The sequence below is a fragment of the Sebastes umbrosus genome, chromosome 17, assembly GCF_015220745.1.
Source record: "Sebastes umbrosus isolate fSebUmb1 chromosome 17, fSebUmb1.pri, whole genome shotgun sequence".
Taxonomy (NCBI): Eukaryota; Metazoa; Chordata; class Actinopteri; order Perciformes; family Sebastidae; genus Sebastes; species Sebastes umbrosus.
In genome coordinates this window covers 26,736,438-26,752,617 of record NC_051285.1, presented here as the reverse complement: position 1 = coordinate 26,752,617, position 16,180 = coordinate 26,736,438, and the positions used below count along the sequence as shown (strand labels likewise).

The window sequence follows — 16,180 nt, the reverse complement described above, 5'->3', positions numbered from 1 at the left end:
GATGTGGTCTTGTGGAGTTACATTTTTTTTAAACTTGTTGTTCACTCTTCATATAAATGTGCCATGAGACAATGGTTTTAGCTTTAAAGTCACATTAGAGGCATGTCAATAACCACCACTGGTTGCTGAAATACTCAATATTAGCTTGGTTGGTGTTTCATGTCATGTATTAATGTGAAAACACATAAGAAAGCGAAGCCTTTTTGTAATGTAAGCTGTATTATTGTGGACAGAGGAGAAAGTGTTCTTTTAAAATGGATAGCTAGGTGTAAATATCACCCAGAACCACAAAGATCAGCAATTTTTCTTTACACATTTTACAGCCCAAAGACGCCATTGTCCTGGTGATTCGAGAGCTGTAAACACAATGCAGCACGATGAGAGGGATTTAAGTGCTTCCGCAAAACGAGCATAATGGCTCCATTCAATGTGGTGAAGCAGTTTAGTCATAACCTATATTCATCATAACATGAGAAAGCTGAGAGCAGGTGACAAAAGAGAAGGCACTGAGACTTTAATAAAGATTTGAATTCATTTTTCTCCATCACTGGAGAGCAACATGTAAAAAGACGGGTAGCTTAGCTTGTGTCAGGTTAGGAAACTAGATTCCAGACTTTGACCTTGAGACGCCCTCATCGTTGCATATAGAGGTGAGAAAAAAAAGGTAAAATAAATGAGCAATAATGAAAAAAATCAAATAAATATTAAATCATTGTGTATTTATGTGCTGAACTTATAACAGGTCCCATGGTTGTTATTCAGATCCCGTACGGTCTAACTAATCTAAATCACCATTCAGCTGTGTATTACGCCCTAATTAATGTTGTCACTGAAAGTCATGTAGGAGGTCACAGTCTGTTCAAAGTTTGTTTAGTTGTTTTCCTCTAGATGTGATGAGGTTGTAGACAAGAGGGACCCCTGCTGGCAAGAAATGTACCATACCATCTCTTCTTGAAAACATACAGGAATACATCAGTGTTTTCTGCATGTTCTATGTCATTACATGTCATGTAGTCTCTTTGCAGTATTATGTGTGAGAATGAATATGTGAAATGTCGTTTCATCTCGACATAATGTACCTGGTTTGATTTCAGTTTTTTTGGATGTGTGTACTCAATCTCCTGGTTGTTTTTTATGAGTACTGCATAGTCATCAAATGGGCTTAAACCCTAATAAGGCCTCAGCATCCCCGAGACAGATCGATGCACTCACTGTCCAATCAGGTGGTAGTAATCCTAATAAAGGTGTTGCACGCCTGTGCCGCTTGGCTCCCCTTAAATTCAGCAAACTGAGAACAAGAGGGTAGTTGGGCATGCAGTTAGAAGTTGATGCATCATAATTCTGAAGTTATTTCAGTAGCTACTGCTTTGCAAGTGCTGATGTTGCAATGCCCCTGTATGCTCTGAGCTCCTCCGAGGGAGCACAACCAGCCTTTTGGAACAACTTCTAAAGAGCGTTGACAGCATATAGTTATTGAATAACTATCATTGAAATGAACCGTAACCTATATCTAAAATTTTACCTTTTAACCAGATTTAGCCCATTTTTTGCTCAAAGGATTGGATCATCAAGCCATTGGAATTTAAGAGTAAATTTAATTTTGTAAGTGTTTTGAACAATGGAGTACCGAGGTAACTCATGGATGTATTAAGAGAACCACAAAGTAAACCTGCTGGAACATGGACTGATTAAAAAAATACATATTCAGTAAAGTTCAGATAGTGCATCTGCCTCTTGTTTTTTTTCTTTTGTTTCGGTTTTATTTTGTATTTTGTATTTTGTATTTTGTATTTAGAATTTTGTATTTTTGCTCATAGGATGGGATCATCAAGCCATTGGAATTTAAGATTAAATTGATGTTTTGTAAGTGTTTTGAACAATGGAGTACCGAGGTAATCACAAAGTAAACCTGCTAGAACATGGACTGATAAAAAGAATCCTATCTGTCTCTTGTTTTTTTTGTTTTTGTTGTTGTTGTTTTTTTATTATTATTATTATTTTTATTTATTATTGTTTATTTTTTATTTCTGATTTCTGATTTCTTATTTCTTATTTTTGTATATTCTATGTTTTCTGTAACAGACTCTCCTACACTTGTTAATGGGTTAAACTGTATTTGGGCGAAGAAGATGTGTTTGGTCCTTTTCTGTTGCTGTAGGGCAGGAAGCGGAGTGGAGGAGCTTCCGCTACGGGTCTGTTGTAGTATTACATCAGAATTGAATAAAGCTGGCGGTCGTAGCTGCTCACTGCTCATTCACTACTGCGTTTGTTATTTTTATATTATATCAGTTAGACGAACTCTAGGCACACGGCTACATTTCTATTTTCTATTCTTTATTCTTTATTTGTTATTCTTTATACTAATTTTGTATTCTTTATTTCTTATTTTCTATTCTTTATTCTTTATTCTTTATTTTTGTATTCTTTATTTCTTATTTCTTATTTCTTATTTTCTATTCTTTATTCTTTATTTTTGTACTCTTTATTTCTTATTTCTTATTTTCTATTCTTTATTCTTTATTTTTGTATTCTTTATTTCTTATTTCTTATTTTCTATTCTTTATTCTTTATTTTTGTATTCTTTATTTCTTATTTCTTATTTTCTATTCTTTATTCTTTATTTTTGTATTCTTTATTTCTTATTTCTTATTTCTTATTTTCTATTCTTTATTCTTTATTTTTGTACTCTTTATTTCTTATTTCTTATTTTCTATTCTTTATTCTTTATTTTTGTATTCTTTATTTCTTATTTCTTATTTTCTATTCTTTATTCTTTATTTTTGTATTCTTTATTTCTTATTTCTTATTTTCTATTCTTTATTCTTTATTTTTGTATTCTTTATTTCTTATTTCTTATTTTCTATTCTTTATTCTTTATTTTTGTATTCTTTATTTCTTATTTCTTATTTCTTATTTTCTATTCTTTATTCTTTATTCTTTATTTTTGTATTCTTTATTTCTTATTTTCTATTTACTTTTTATTCTCATCTTCCTCTTGGTGAAGACTCCTGCTTCGTTCTTCCGGCTTGGTTTTCCCGACTTCCGCTCCTCAACCCTCCTCATCTTGTTGTTTCCATCATCTTTGTGTTGGACCGGCATTTTCCCACAACCCCCCGCGCTCCTCCTCCTCCTCCTCGCGCTGCTGTGCTCGCGCAGATGACATGAAGATGGCGGACGGCGCATCATCGGTGGGTCTAACAGAGAGATAACTGTTATTACAGAAACACTAACCGCTCTCAGGATGAACATTAACGTGTTGTTTTCGACAGGTCGAGATCGTGGAGGGCTGTCGGCTCCCGGTTCTCCGTAAGAACCAGGAACACGAGGACGAATGGCGTAAGTATCGTTACATATGTGCTAAGCTAAGCTAAGCTAAGCTAAGCTAAGCTAACTAGCTGTTAGCTCAGCTGTTGTTATCAGGACGCCTCGGCCTGCAGCCTGCAGCCTGACAACACCACCTGGGAACACATGGAGCTGCACTATACGGAGGTTTTTAGGTTGAAAACACTGTTACAGTTAACAATAACTTAACTAGACATCTCTCAGGGATGATTTTATAAATGTATTTCATCAGGAAACACTAACTAATCTGACATCAGGCTGTTGTTTACACATGTAGCTGTACTAAAGGGATGTTTTTAAGTTGAATGCTTGCTAAAACCACTGTTACAGACAACAAGAACTCAACTAGACATCTCTCAGGGATGATTTTATACATATATTTCATCAGGAAACACTAATTTAAGCCAAATCCAGCTGACATCAGGCTGTTGTTTACAAATCTGAAACACATTGTTCAGGTAACACAGATGGTTGCCTGGCTACACATATGGGCTGAAGTGGTACTACTTGTTTTGACAGGTCAAATACTTTGTACAAGGCATATTAACAACATATACATTAAGATCATATACAGGCATATTAAGAACATATATATTAAGATCATATACAGGCATATTAAGAACATATATATTAAGAACATATACAGGCATATTAAGAACATATATATTAAGAACATATACATTAAGAACATATACAGGCATATTAAGAACATATACATTAAGAACATATACAGGCATATTAAGAACATATACAGGCATATTAAGAACATATATATTAAGAACATATACAGGCATATTAAGAACATATATATTAAGAACATATACAGGCATATTAAGAACATATATATTAAGAACATATACAGGTGTATTAAGAACATATATATTAAGAACATATACAGGCATATGATGAACATATACATTAAGAACATATACAGGCATATTAAGAACATATACATTAAGAACATATACAGGTGTATTAAGAACATATACATTAAGAACATATACAGGCATATTAAGAACTATATATTAAGAACATATACAGGCATATTAACTATATATTAAGAACATATACAGGTGTATTAAGAACATATATTAAGAACATATACATTAAGAACATATACAGGCATATGATGAACATATACATTAAGAACATACAGGCATATAAAGAACTATATATTAAGAACATACAGGCATATTAAGAACATATATATTAAGAACATATACAGGCATATTAAGAACATATATATTAAGAACATATACAGGCGTATTAAGAATATATATATTAAGAACATATACAGGCATATTAAGAACATATACATTAAGAACATATACAGGCATATTAAGAACATATACATTAAGAACATATACAGGCATATTAAGAACATATACATTAAGAACATATACAGGCATATTAAGAACATACATTAAGAACATATACAGGCATATTAAGAACATATATATTAAGAACATATACAGGCATATTAAGAACATATACATTAAGAACATATACAGGCATATTAAGAACATATACAGGCATATTAAGAACATATACATTAATAACATATACAGGCATATTAAGAACATATACAGGTGTATTAAGAACATATATATTAAGAACATATACATTAAGAACATATACAGGTGTATTAAGAACATATATATTAAGAACATATACATTAAGAACATATACAGTATAAGATATATGATTGAGGTACTTTTTGTGTGAGAAGGTGTCGTATGAATTATCAACACTACACTCACTGGGCTCACATGGAGCTGTACTATAGGGGTGTTTTTAAGTTGAATGCTTGCTAAAACCACTGTTACAGACAACAATAACTTAACTAGCCAATTTTATAAATATATTTAATCAGGAAACACTAACTTAGGTGAAATCCATCTGACAACAGGCTGTTGTTTACAAATCTGAGACACATTGTTCAGGTAACACAGCTGGTTGTCTGACTACAAATTAACTCACTTATAAGGGCCATGTTTGGTCTAAAGTGGTCCTGCTTGTTTTGACAGGTCAGACTAATGAAATTAATCAGATTAATTGGGAAACTCAGTGACACTTGCTCAGTTAAATTGTTATTGTTGAGCTTCACAAAGGCCATTATGACAGCTTTATCACTCTGACATCTCAGCATAAATACACATATTTTATGATATTTGTAAACCTCATCTCTAAGTGGGTTTAATGCAGTGTTTCCAAATGTTTTGGCTTAATATAAGTCAGTTTATAATAGAGGTATAACTATCCACTCTTCTTACACATTATAAAAGCTAAAAACAAGAATAATTTCTACATCATGGGGGTGTTTTTAAGTTGAATGCTTGCTAACACCATTGTTATAGCCAACAATAACTTAACTACACATCTCTCAGGGACAATTTTATAAATGTATTTTATCAGGAAAGACTAACTAATCTGACATCAGACTGTTGTTTACAAATCTGAGACACATTGTTCAGATAACACAGCTGGTTGCCTGACTACAAACTGGCTCACTTATAAAGGCTATGTTTGGTCTAAAATGGTCCTACTTGTTTTGACAGATCAAATACTTTGTACAAGGCATATTAAGAACATATACAGGCATATTAAGAACATCATCTTAGTTTTCTTATTAAAGTCAATTTATAATAGAGGTATAACTATCCACTATTTCACATTATAAAAGCTAAAAACAAGAATCATTTCTACATCATTTTTATTGTAGTTGTATACTTTTTTTCCTGTATTTTTTAGTATCTTGTGAAACCTTAGATTTAACTCATGACAAGGGATGCAAATGTTTATTTGTGTCATCAATTATCTTTTCAATTCATTGTTGGAGCCTTAAAATTACTGTCCCAAAAGATACTTAATTGACAATAATGTAAAGCAGCAATTTGTCACACTTGACAAGCTAAAACCAACAAATTGGTATTTTTGCGATTTGAGTTTCTGTCCATTGACTGATTGAGTACTCTGTTAACAACCAGACACAAGAACAGCTTCTTTCCGTCACTCTGATGAGCACTTAAATCAGTCATACGCTATCCATAACCCTCTAACAGCTTTGTTGTCCTGGTTCCTAGCTGTTATTTCTATTTCTGTGTAAGTGCATCCTTGTATGTGCACATGTACTTGGAAAACAAATCTGAATCTGATTCTGTTTCAGCGCTACTTGCTGCCCTAGTTTAGTGAAAGCTACATGAATCCTTGAACCCACAATGTCTGTTGACTGTTATTAAGCATGGTGGTAAATCTGAAATGTCCATCACAATGATTTTGTTGATTTGAGTACAGTTCATTGCAAGTTTTAATTTGACTTCTTCTGCTTCTTCTTACAGCATTGGCTGAAATTCTGAGTGTGAAGGAAGTGTCTTCGAGAAAGCTTTACTATGTTCACTATATCGACTGTGAGTATCATTTGTGTTACTTCTTGTTTTTCTTTGACATTTTAACTGTTATTGTCACAGGCTGAAATACGTTACACAGAAACATGACGGCAAATGTCTTCTTGTTTGTGTCAAAAGTCAACAAGCGCCTGGATGAGTGGGTCACGGGGGACAGGCTGGACATGAAGAAACTTCAATTCCCCAAGAAAGAAGCTAAAACGCCAACCAAGAACGGTCTTCCAGGCTCCCGTCCCAGTTCTCCAGAGAGAGACGTGGTAAGCGTATGCTACACATCCAGATGTTTATCTCAGGCCCCAAACATTGCAACAGTACACCCAGGTTTGGCTGCATTATTTTACCATAGTGAAGACACTAGATTATACAATATTAGCCTTTTCATCCTGGTGTGTTTGACAGCTGCAACAGTGACGGAGTCATTTTAAAAGATGGCTTCAAGGAAGGCCAGTGGATGCTATTTCTGTTAAATGAGTGAGATTAGTCATGTTTCGCCCTTTGTATTGCTTCAAGCTACTCACAGAATTTAAAAGTTAATGTCAATCTCAATTACTGTTATGAATATTGCTAAGTGGATATAATAATCTGTGTGGTGTAGATTTAGTATTTGTAATCAGTGGTCAATACGTGCAGCAAGAACAAAAAGAATAACTATGTTTTTACGTTGGTTTGCTGAGCAGAAAAACTCTGCTTAACTACAAGATATTAGCAAGAGTTTCCATGGTAACTTGACTAATGACCTACCGTACTTTGCATGCTGTGTGAAACAATGATTTGTTAAGATGTACCGACACTGTATATATTGTGTTTGCTAGCCGTATGGGCACAGGATTATATGTTAAATGTGATTTTTTTTAACGTGAATGTCAGTTAACCCCCTTCCTTCTCTTCCTTTCTGTTCAATTCAGAGAAAGAGTCAAGATCTCAACGCACAGTCTGCCACAGCTCCTTCCAGAGGCAAAACCCTCCCCACGCCGGTACAACTTGAAAATGTACACATTCTGGAAATGACTGAGACCTTTTTTAAACCTGGTGTTAACGTACATCTTGTGTGATCACACAGCTGTCGGGCCATGCTGAACTGCATGGGAATCCAGAAATAAACAACCACGACATAAAAAAGGAAGATGCCGATCCGGTCGTGCAGATCACATCTGGAAGTGGTTTAACACACAGTGTGTCCAAATGTTTGTCGGGTGTATGCACTGGACTTGTCAAGCCACATTTCAACTTCAAATCTTTCAAGGTAGCTGGTGTTTTCTGTTTATGTTGTAATCTCTCATGTTGTGCTGAAGATGGATTATTGATTATTGATTATTATTAATGAGCTTTCATTATCTGCAGGTGTAAAATAAAATATTTAAAAAAATAAAGCAGCTAACGCAACAAGGAAGAGGTGAAAGTTGTTGATGCAGGCAGTTAAGACTCCTGAAGACACATTTTTAGTTGTGAGTGTAAACCCAGTGGAGTTGCAGCTGATATGTGTCTGTTGCATCTTAATACCATGCTTTATGTTATGTTTTAATAGGGCGTTTACATTGGACTAGTTTAACCTGGAGATAAACAGAAATAGGTAAAAACCTGCTTAATGTGAAATGCTGTGGCTATTAAACCAGACACAGTCTTGGCTCATATCAGTAAACAGATTGTAGATAATATTAAGATGGCACTGCTTCATGAAACAAAACTGGAGTAGCTTTTAATCATTACATTGCTGTGCATTTTTGAAAAACTTGAACACATGCCTCTGGTCTGAGTGAAATCAAAACTTGTGTGGAAACAAAAATTCAGATGTGTTTTGGTCTGCTTGTACTCATTTTAAGCCAAATGTCTTTAACAACGTTTGTTTGCTGCAGAAGAGGAAAGTAGATCCCGTCCCCTTGGCGACTCAGGTATCCCCGGCCACCCCCGTGCCCTCCCTGCCAAGTTCAGCTGAAGCCTCTCAGGCGTCTGTTTTTCCTGCTGTGAGGGAGACCAACACCTTCAAGTCCCGCGAAGATCATGAACAGATCTCCTCGCTCACAACGGTAAGAAAATCCGTCTTGGATTCTTAAATATTTGGCTTGAAGTATTTTTTCACTGGCTATTGTGTAACGTCTCATTTCTTTATAACGATAGAACGGCACCGCCCGACGACTCATCCCCTCGCAGCCCGGGAGGAAGAGGAAAGCTAATTGTGGGGGAACTGACGAGGTATATAACTTCAGTATATTTCATCTTTACAGTAGGCTTATTATTTCCTCATGTCAAATATATACCTTATGTCAGTGTCTCTGCATGTTTTTGGTTTTGAAAATACACAATTTAATCTTAATTTTGAGCACTTCAAAATAAAATGTATACCGTATACATAGAGTATTACATTCTACACCTTAGTCAAAGAACACATTTTATTTATGTTCATCATTTACATCAGTAATAACAGCCAAAATGACCACAAATACTGCCTTTATTAATATGAGCAGGATTAATGTTTTGCAGACATCTTTGTCAGAAAAAGAATCCCAAATTTAAGAAAAGAATTTAACATATTTCTCAAATGAATGCTTTTCCCCTTTTCTTTTTTTCATCATGCTTATTTCTATGTAATCATCCTTAGAAAACACAAGTATGTTGACAACTAATATTTTAATTAGTTAATTTTGTCACAATTCCCTATTGTTTGGTTTCATGTTTCTGGATTAGTTGGAAATAAACACAATTGGCCTACAACATACCAGCAAGTATTGGGGACATTTTGTGTATTACAGCAAAAAGAATAATGAATTCATTGTCAATTAATTTTGTATTACAACATATTTATAATATTTGGCAAAATAATCTGAGATGTATATTCTTTGTTTTTGAGAGATTGGTGGTGTCACCCAGCAGAGGATTACATACATTGATTACATACATTTAACAAGGCCGTTATAAAAAGATTTAAAGGTCCCATATTATGCTCATTTTCAGGTTCGTATTCAAATTTTATGTTTGTAGTAGAACATGTTTACCGACTTTATTTTCCTCATACTGTCTGCCTGAATATACCTGTATTCACCCTCCGTCTGAAACGCTCCGTTTAAGCACATTTCAACGGAATTGCGTTGCTAGGTAACAGCTTGGGTTCATGTTTACTTCCTGTGAGCTGATGTCATTCACGTACACTGCAACAGGAAATAAGCTGGGACACATTTAGAATGTTTAAGTTTAAAATTGTGTTATGGTCTATATATATTGTACATTTGTGACATCACAAATGTACAGAAATCCTGACGGCTTGTTTCAAATGCACAGTTTCTGAATACAGGCTGTGTATTACTTCATGGATTGAGCTTTTTGATACTTTCACAGTATCTATACTGTATATAGCACCTAGACTTGCTTTAAAATAAAAAACACATGAAAATCAAACTTTTTACAATATGGGACCTTTAATGTCACTAAACGAAGCAAGTCAGACCTTGGTTTTTGTAGGGTTTCTATTCACTCTGGCTATTTGCTCGAGATGAGCAGCTCCGTTGTGTTGAGTTTAAATTGCAGTGGGTTTATCATACAAGTTAACAAAACAATCCGTCAAACCCTCATAAAATAATCGTCCATAATCGTGTTACACTGAAGTTCAGTATTGCTTTCAATCTGCCCCTCAACCAAACTGTTCAGTGTAGATGAGAACCATTTATTTCCCTCTTTAGTTTCTAAAAGCCGTTGTTTTTTGTGTCTTTTTCTGCTAGATGATAAAGGTTTTGCAGTACAACAACCCTCAAAGTGCCAGCGTCTTTCTACCACCACCAGAGGTCTGTTATACTTCCTGTTATTGCCCGTTGATTGTGTGTTGCTGTGCAAATGCATCTGTGTCTTAGTGGGTCCAATAAAACTAGCTTACAGCAGACCCAACTTTAGTCCTTTTGGTAATGTGTGCAACCACTGTGATTATCCATGTTACTTATTTATAGAAATCTTAAAATACAAATGCTCCATATGATCAAGCAGCTTGTTGTTTGTCTAATGTGTCTTAATGTTCACATTGTTTTCCATCAGGATTCCCAAGACAGTTCGGACGGCATCCCGTCCGCGCCCCGCATGACGGGCAGTCTGGTGTCCGACCGCAGCCATGACGACATCGTCACCCGGATGAAAAACATAGAGTGCATAGAGTTAGGACGCCACAGACTGAAGCCCTGGTACTTCTCACCGTACCCGCAGGAACTCACCACATTGCCCATCCTCTACCTCTGTGAATTCTGTCTCAAGTACCTCAAAAGCCTGAAGTGTCTCCAGAGGCATTTGGTAAGAATCATCAGTATGTCGCCATCTTAAGCCCTTAATCTCTCGCTGCTTGGATTGTTGCACATTGCGCTTACCTCCTTTTTCTTTGACAGACAAAATGTAATCTAAGACATCCTCCAGGCAACGAGATCTACCGCAAAGGCACCATCTCATTTTTTGAGATTGACGGCAGGAAAAACAAAGTAAGTAACGGGATGTTTTCCTCTCTCCTCAACATTTTTTTTTTACAACATTTGTTTTTGATTGATATATGTCTGTTTTATATTTCCAGACGTATTCCCAGAACCTGTGTTTACTTGCTAAGTGTTTCCTGGACCACAAAACCTTGTATTACGACACAGACCCTTTCCTCTTCTATGTAATGACAGAGTATGACTCCAAAGGCTTCCACATAGTGGGCTACTTCTCTAAGGTACACAAGTTGTGCAAATCATTTTTAACTACTGTTAGAGTGTGTATGTACAGTCCACTCATAACAGCTTGGAAACAGGTTCCCAAAACTGAACTTTTTTTTTCCGTGTGCAGGAAAAAGAGTCGACTGAAGATTATAACGTAGCCTGCATCCTGACCTTGCCTCCCTACCAGCGGAGAGGCTACGGCAAACTGCTCATTGAGTTCAGTAAGTGTCGTATAAAACATAGGCATTTGGGCATTTTCTATGTTCACCTGGCCTGTGCTGATCTGTTCACTGTGTGTTTATTTGTCAGGTTACGAGCTGTCCAAGGTAGAGGGGAAGACGGGGACGCCTGAGAAGCCTCTTTCTGATCTCGGTCTTTTGTCCTATCGCTCCTACTGGTCCCAGACCATCTTGGAAATTCTCATGGACCTTAAACCTGACAACGGAGAAAGGCCGCAGATCACCATCAAGTATGTGACTCTTTGCGGTGTTTTATCTCAACCCTTTAATTGTCTCCAAAGAATAATTGTTCACAACAGCAGTTTAATGATTGGCTCACTTTTCATTTGACCTCCAGTGAGATCAGTGAGATCACAAGTGTAAAGAAAGAAGACGTCATTTCAACGCTCCAGTACCTCAACCTCATCAACTATTACAAGGTGAGAGACCAATGCTGTGTTCCAGTTTTATTTCCTTCATCCTCAACCCTGCTCTTTCTCATTTCATCTGCAGCATGGTGGTCTATCAATTAACAACTTAAATTAATGGTGCATCAGTGGTGACCTCTGTCCGAAGTGGAGATTTTTCACCCCTATACTTTGGCACGGAAGGCTTTCTGAAATGCCTTGCAACCTTTGTAAAACACTAGAAGCAGTCGTAAAAACAGTGACCTTCCACACTTCTGTCATCAGCCTTCACACAACTTTCCATTCAACTGTAGTTTCAGATGTTTTGAAACTTTGTGAATGTTTTTAATGTCATTATAGGGAGAAGCATTGTTTGAATTCTTCTATCAAATAAAAGTGAAGATAATTTAATAAAAGGTTTAATGAATGATGATGAAATCAGCAATATTTGACGCCAAAGGTCACAGGTAGCTGATATAATACACTAGTGGTATCCACTCAGATCACATATTGATGTAGCCAGATGTTGTTATTTTTAGTTCCAATATCCGTATCGGAAACGCCTCTGTTACAGCCTAAAATGCTGGATTGGGTATCGGTGAATACACAAGTCTATGCACGGATCCAATATGTTATCATATCATTTATTAGCTCACGTTAGGGGTGTTAGAAAATACTGAGTATCGTGATATTATCTATATTTGTATATATTGTATCGATTCCCAAAAACATTGTTCCAATAATAAATATATACATACATTTGCATAAAGTAAGTCTATATTTGTCCATTCCAATGTTGATAAGAGTACTAAATACTTGACAAATCTCCCTTTTAAGGTACATTTTGAACAGATAATATGATTAATCGCGATTAATCATGGACAATCATGCAATTAATGGCAATTAAATATTTTAATTGATTGACAGCTCTAATATATAAATAGATTTTTTTGTTTTTAACGCACTGATAACTGATCGGTACTCGGCCGATAAGCAAGTTCAGGTATCGGAATCGGTATGGGAAAGAAAAAATGGTATCCGAAGAGCTCAACAAAATTGTATGCAGTATGCTCTAGAAAATATGATGTGAAATTTTGTCTAAAAATTTGACTCCGTCTCGTCTCTTGAATCTAGGGCCAGTACATCCTGACTCTTTCAGAGGACATTGTGGACGGGCACGAAAGAGCGATGCAGAAGAGACACTTGCGCATAGATCCAAAATGCCTTCACTTCACACCTAAGGACTGGAGCAAGAGGGGCAAGTGGTAGAGTCCCGGCCCCGGTTCACTGAACAACTCCCCTCCCCCCAAACCGCCACACGGAAGACTTGAAGCAAACAGCGGATCAGATAAAGGTTTTTGTTTCTCACCGAGAACCTGGAAACCTTTTTGAACCCAGGACTCCTCTTCAGATAAGAAACAAATGAACACGAATTGTCACTTGAGATGCATCAGCTTTTATTGTGAATATTCATTATATATTGTGAATTTAAAAAGCTCTCAAACTTGGGGACAAAAGAGAGACTGGTTAACAGTGACACCGCCAAAATATACAACACACCTTCTACTGTGTAAAAGATCCTGTTTATGACCGACAGTGCGTTAAAAGTGAGATGTGGTGTCTGTTTAATAGTGTAAATTAAAGCCTCAAATGGCAAACATACAGACCACCGGATGGAAACAAGATGGTTGTTTTATAGATAATAATTTGAGTTCTACAGTGAATCGCCTCATCTGTTGACGAGTCAACATTATGTAAAAAACACATTTCTTTTCCTTAAATTCAACAAGGAAAGGTTCTTTTGTTTGTTTTGCTTTGGCCAACACAAACATACGTGTGACTTTGTCTACATCCTTTTATATCTGCCACACAAAGAGTTTCAAATGTTGTCGTCAAAATTATTAATGTACCCCACCCCACCCCACCCCACAGTGTGGCTCTATCCAATAACATCACTTAAGTTTGTCTTACAACTCATATTTAAGAAACCTTAGTTAATGACACAAGTACAAGACTTGTAGCACTCCTTGAACAATAGGACAACTAACGTCTGCAGCACTCCAAAATGTTGTCATCACGCTCTAGTTTGAATATAGATTTTTGTACAAAGTGTGCAAATCATCTCAAACGCTTCTTCCTGTGCACACAAGTTTAGTTTGTAAACGGGGAGACGGTACAAGGGAACTAATTTTCTGATCTGTTTTCGGAGTACAAAATTTTAAATTCTGATCTCAACGCACAGATAGCAATTTTCAGTTTATTGTGATTGTCCTCCAGTGCCTGAATTTTATTGTCTTTAAACGAACAGAGAGGTTCTTGGAGTAATATGGCTCACTTGTAAAAACAAAACAAAATGTATATTCAAATAAAAAGCTTGGATGCAGACAAAAGATTTAAACATCTACAGTTATAATGTCGCATAGGAACCAACGTGGTCAATTCAGGTTTGTTATCTTTCACAGTCGTAGCTCTGCTTTCATTTCCCATTCTTCTAAATAGTAGGAAATATTTATTCTCTTTGTTTGTGATCATTCAGGTGAATCTTCCTCTTTTTTTCAGATAATCCCTCATCATCATCTGTACAGTGTGCAATTAGACAAATCAATTCCCCGAGTTAAACCTATGTTCCCCCCCATAACTGTACATACTGGACCTGATTGTAAAAAAAAAAAAAAGCTTAGAAAACAGAAGCCATGTTGAACTGTTAGAGGAATGTAAATTTTGTGTACAGTTGTCTTTAGTGTCTTTTTTTACTTAATATAAACTAAACTGGCTGCACAATATCGACAGGAAAAGACGTACAAGTGGTATCTTATTTTCATTTTGTGTTTTATGTTTACATGTCACAAAGGACGTTGGATTTCCCCTGTTGAAATTATTTAGTATATCTTTAAGTGAACACACAGTTGAGAGTATGATTTGAATGTTTGATATAAAAAGCTTGTTGAATTGATAAAAAAAAATCTTAAAAAAACATGAAAGTGTCATAAATGTCTTTTTAAAAGGTGAGTCTTTCTCCTGTTCAGTGTGCAGTATTTTTATTGGCAGAGAGAACCGGGTTCAACTGTATGTACAGGTAAGGTCATGTTTAACGGATGTCACTAATATACTAATATATTATTAATAATATAATACACTAATAGATAATATATTAGAGATCCCTGACATTACTGTCTCACATCTGTAAAATGAAAACCCCTGCAGAGCTGCGTAGAAAATAACTTCAGTCTGTTCGTAGTGTGAGAGATTATCATCAAGATGAAATCAATGCAATGTGTCATATATACTGAACTGTCGTTAAAGCAGCAGAGGGTAGAAATGGAGCAAATGTGATTAAAAAAGTTATTTTTTATAAACTATATCCTGACAGTAGTACATGACAGGTAATCTGATAAAAAATCATGTGCCTTTGTGTCCTCTGGTTCTCCTAACGGCATCTGCAGGATTTCGCAGACCGGAGGAAAACAACTAATCAGAGCCGAGCTGGAGCCTGCCGTCTCTGAGCAGCTGTCAATCACTCGCAAACTCCGATCAAATATTAATCAATATACTGTTACTGTAATGCCTATTTCTCTCCTCAAATGTTTTCAGAAACATCTTGTAGTGCACTGTTTAGTTGTAAAATGAGAACGTTTCTGCCATGTTGAGATCAGTTGAAGAAATACCAAGCACCGCCCACCAGCCGAAGCAATTTTTTCTCATTATACAGCTAAACAGTACAAGATGTTTCTGAAAACATTTCAGGCGAGAAATAGGCATTACAGTAAAAGAATATTAATTCATATTTGATCAGCGCTGCCTAGTTTGACCGTTTGATTGGAGTTTGTGAGTGATTTACAGCTGCTTCCGTTGAATGAACGCTCTCTCTCTGATATGACCTGTGATTGGCCAAAGCCTCCCGTCACTAGATTTTTAAAGTCTAAAAACAGCCATGAGGAGGTGCAGAAGTCTATTTATCTCTCACAACACTTGAGTTAAAATTTTAACTTTCTGCCTACTGCAGCTTTAATCTCCTTTATCAGCAGGTCTGTATAATCTCCACCAGGTGGCAGCATTAGGAGCTTCCCTTGTTCCCTTCTTGTGCGTGCAAAATGTCATTACCAAAGTTTCAGCTGAAATTAGCCAATAGAGATGCTTGTTGAGAG

The 16,180-nt window shown here is 36.0% G+C and overlaps 1 protein-coding gene across 1 annotated transcript; it reads left to right on the top strand.

Annotated features, from left to right (window-relative positions):
- The first annotated feature begins 2,963 nt into the window (after positions 1–2,963).
- Positions 2,964–15,009, top strand: LOC119475798 (histone acetyltransferase KAT5). The gene is made up of 16 exons (XM_037748849.1): positions 2,964–3,188; positions 3,270–3,336; positions 6,681–6,749; positions 6,867–7,003; positions 7,652–7,720; positions 7,807–7,989; positions 8,600–8,770; positions 8,862–8,936; positions 10,457–10,519; positions 10,764–11,012; positions 11,105–11,194; positions 11,284–11,424; positions 11,538–11,631; positions 11,720–11,879; positions 11,987–12,068; positions 13,170–15,009. The coding sequence occupies exons 1-16, from the start codon at positions 3,162–3,164 to the stop codon at positions 13,302–13,304; spliced, it is 1,812 nt and encodes a 603-aa protein (XP_037604777.1). The 5' UTR covers positions 2,964–3,161; the 3' UTR covers positions 13,305–15,009.
- The last annotated feature ends 1,171 nt before the right edge of the window (positions 15,010–16,180 follow it).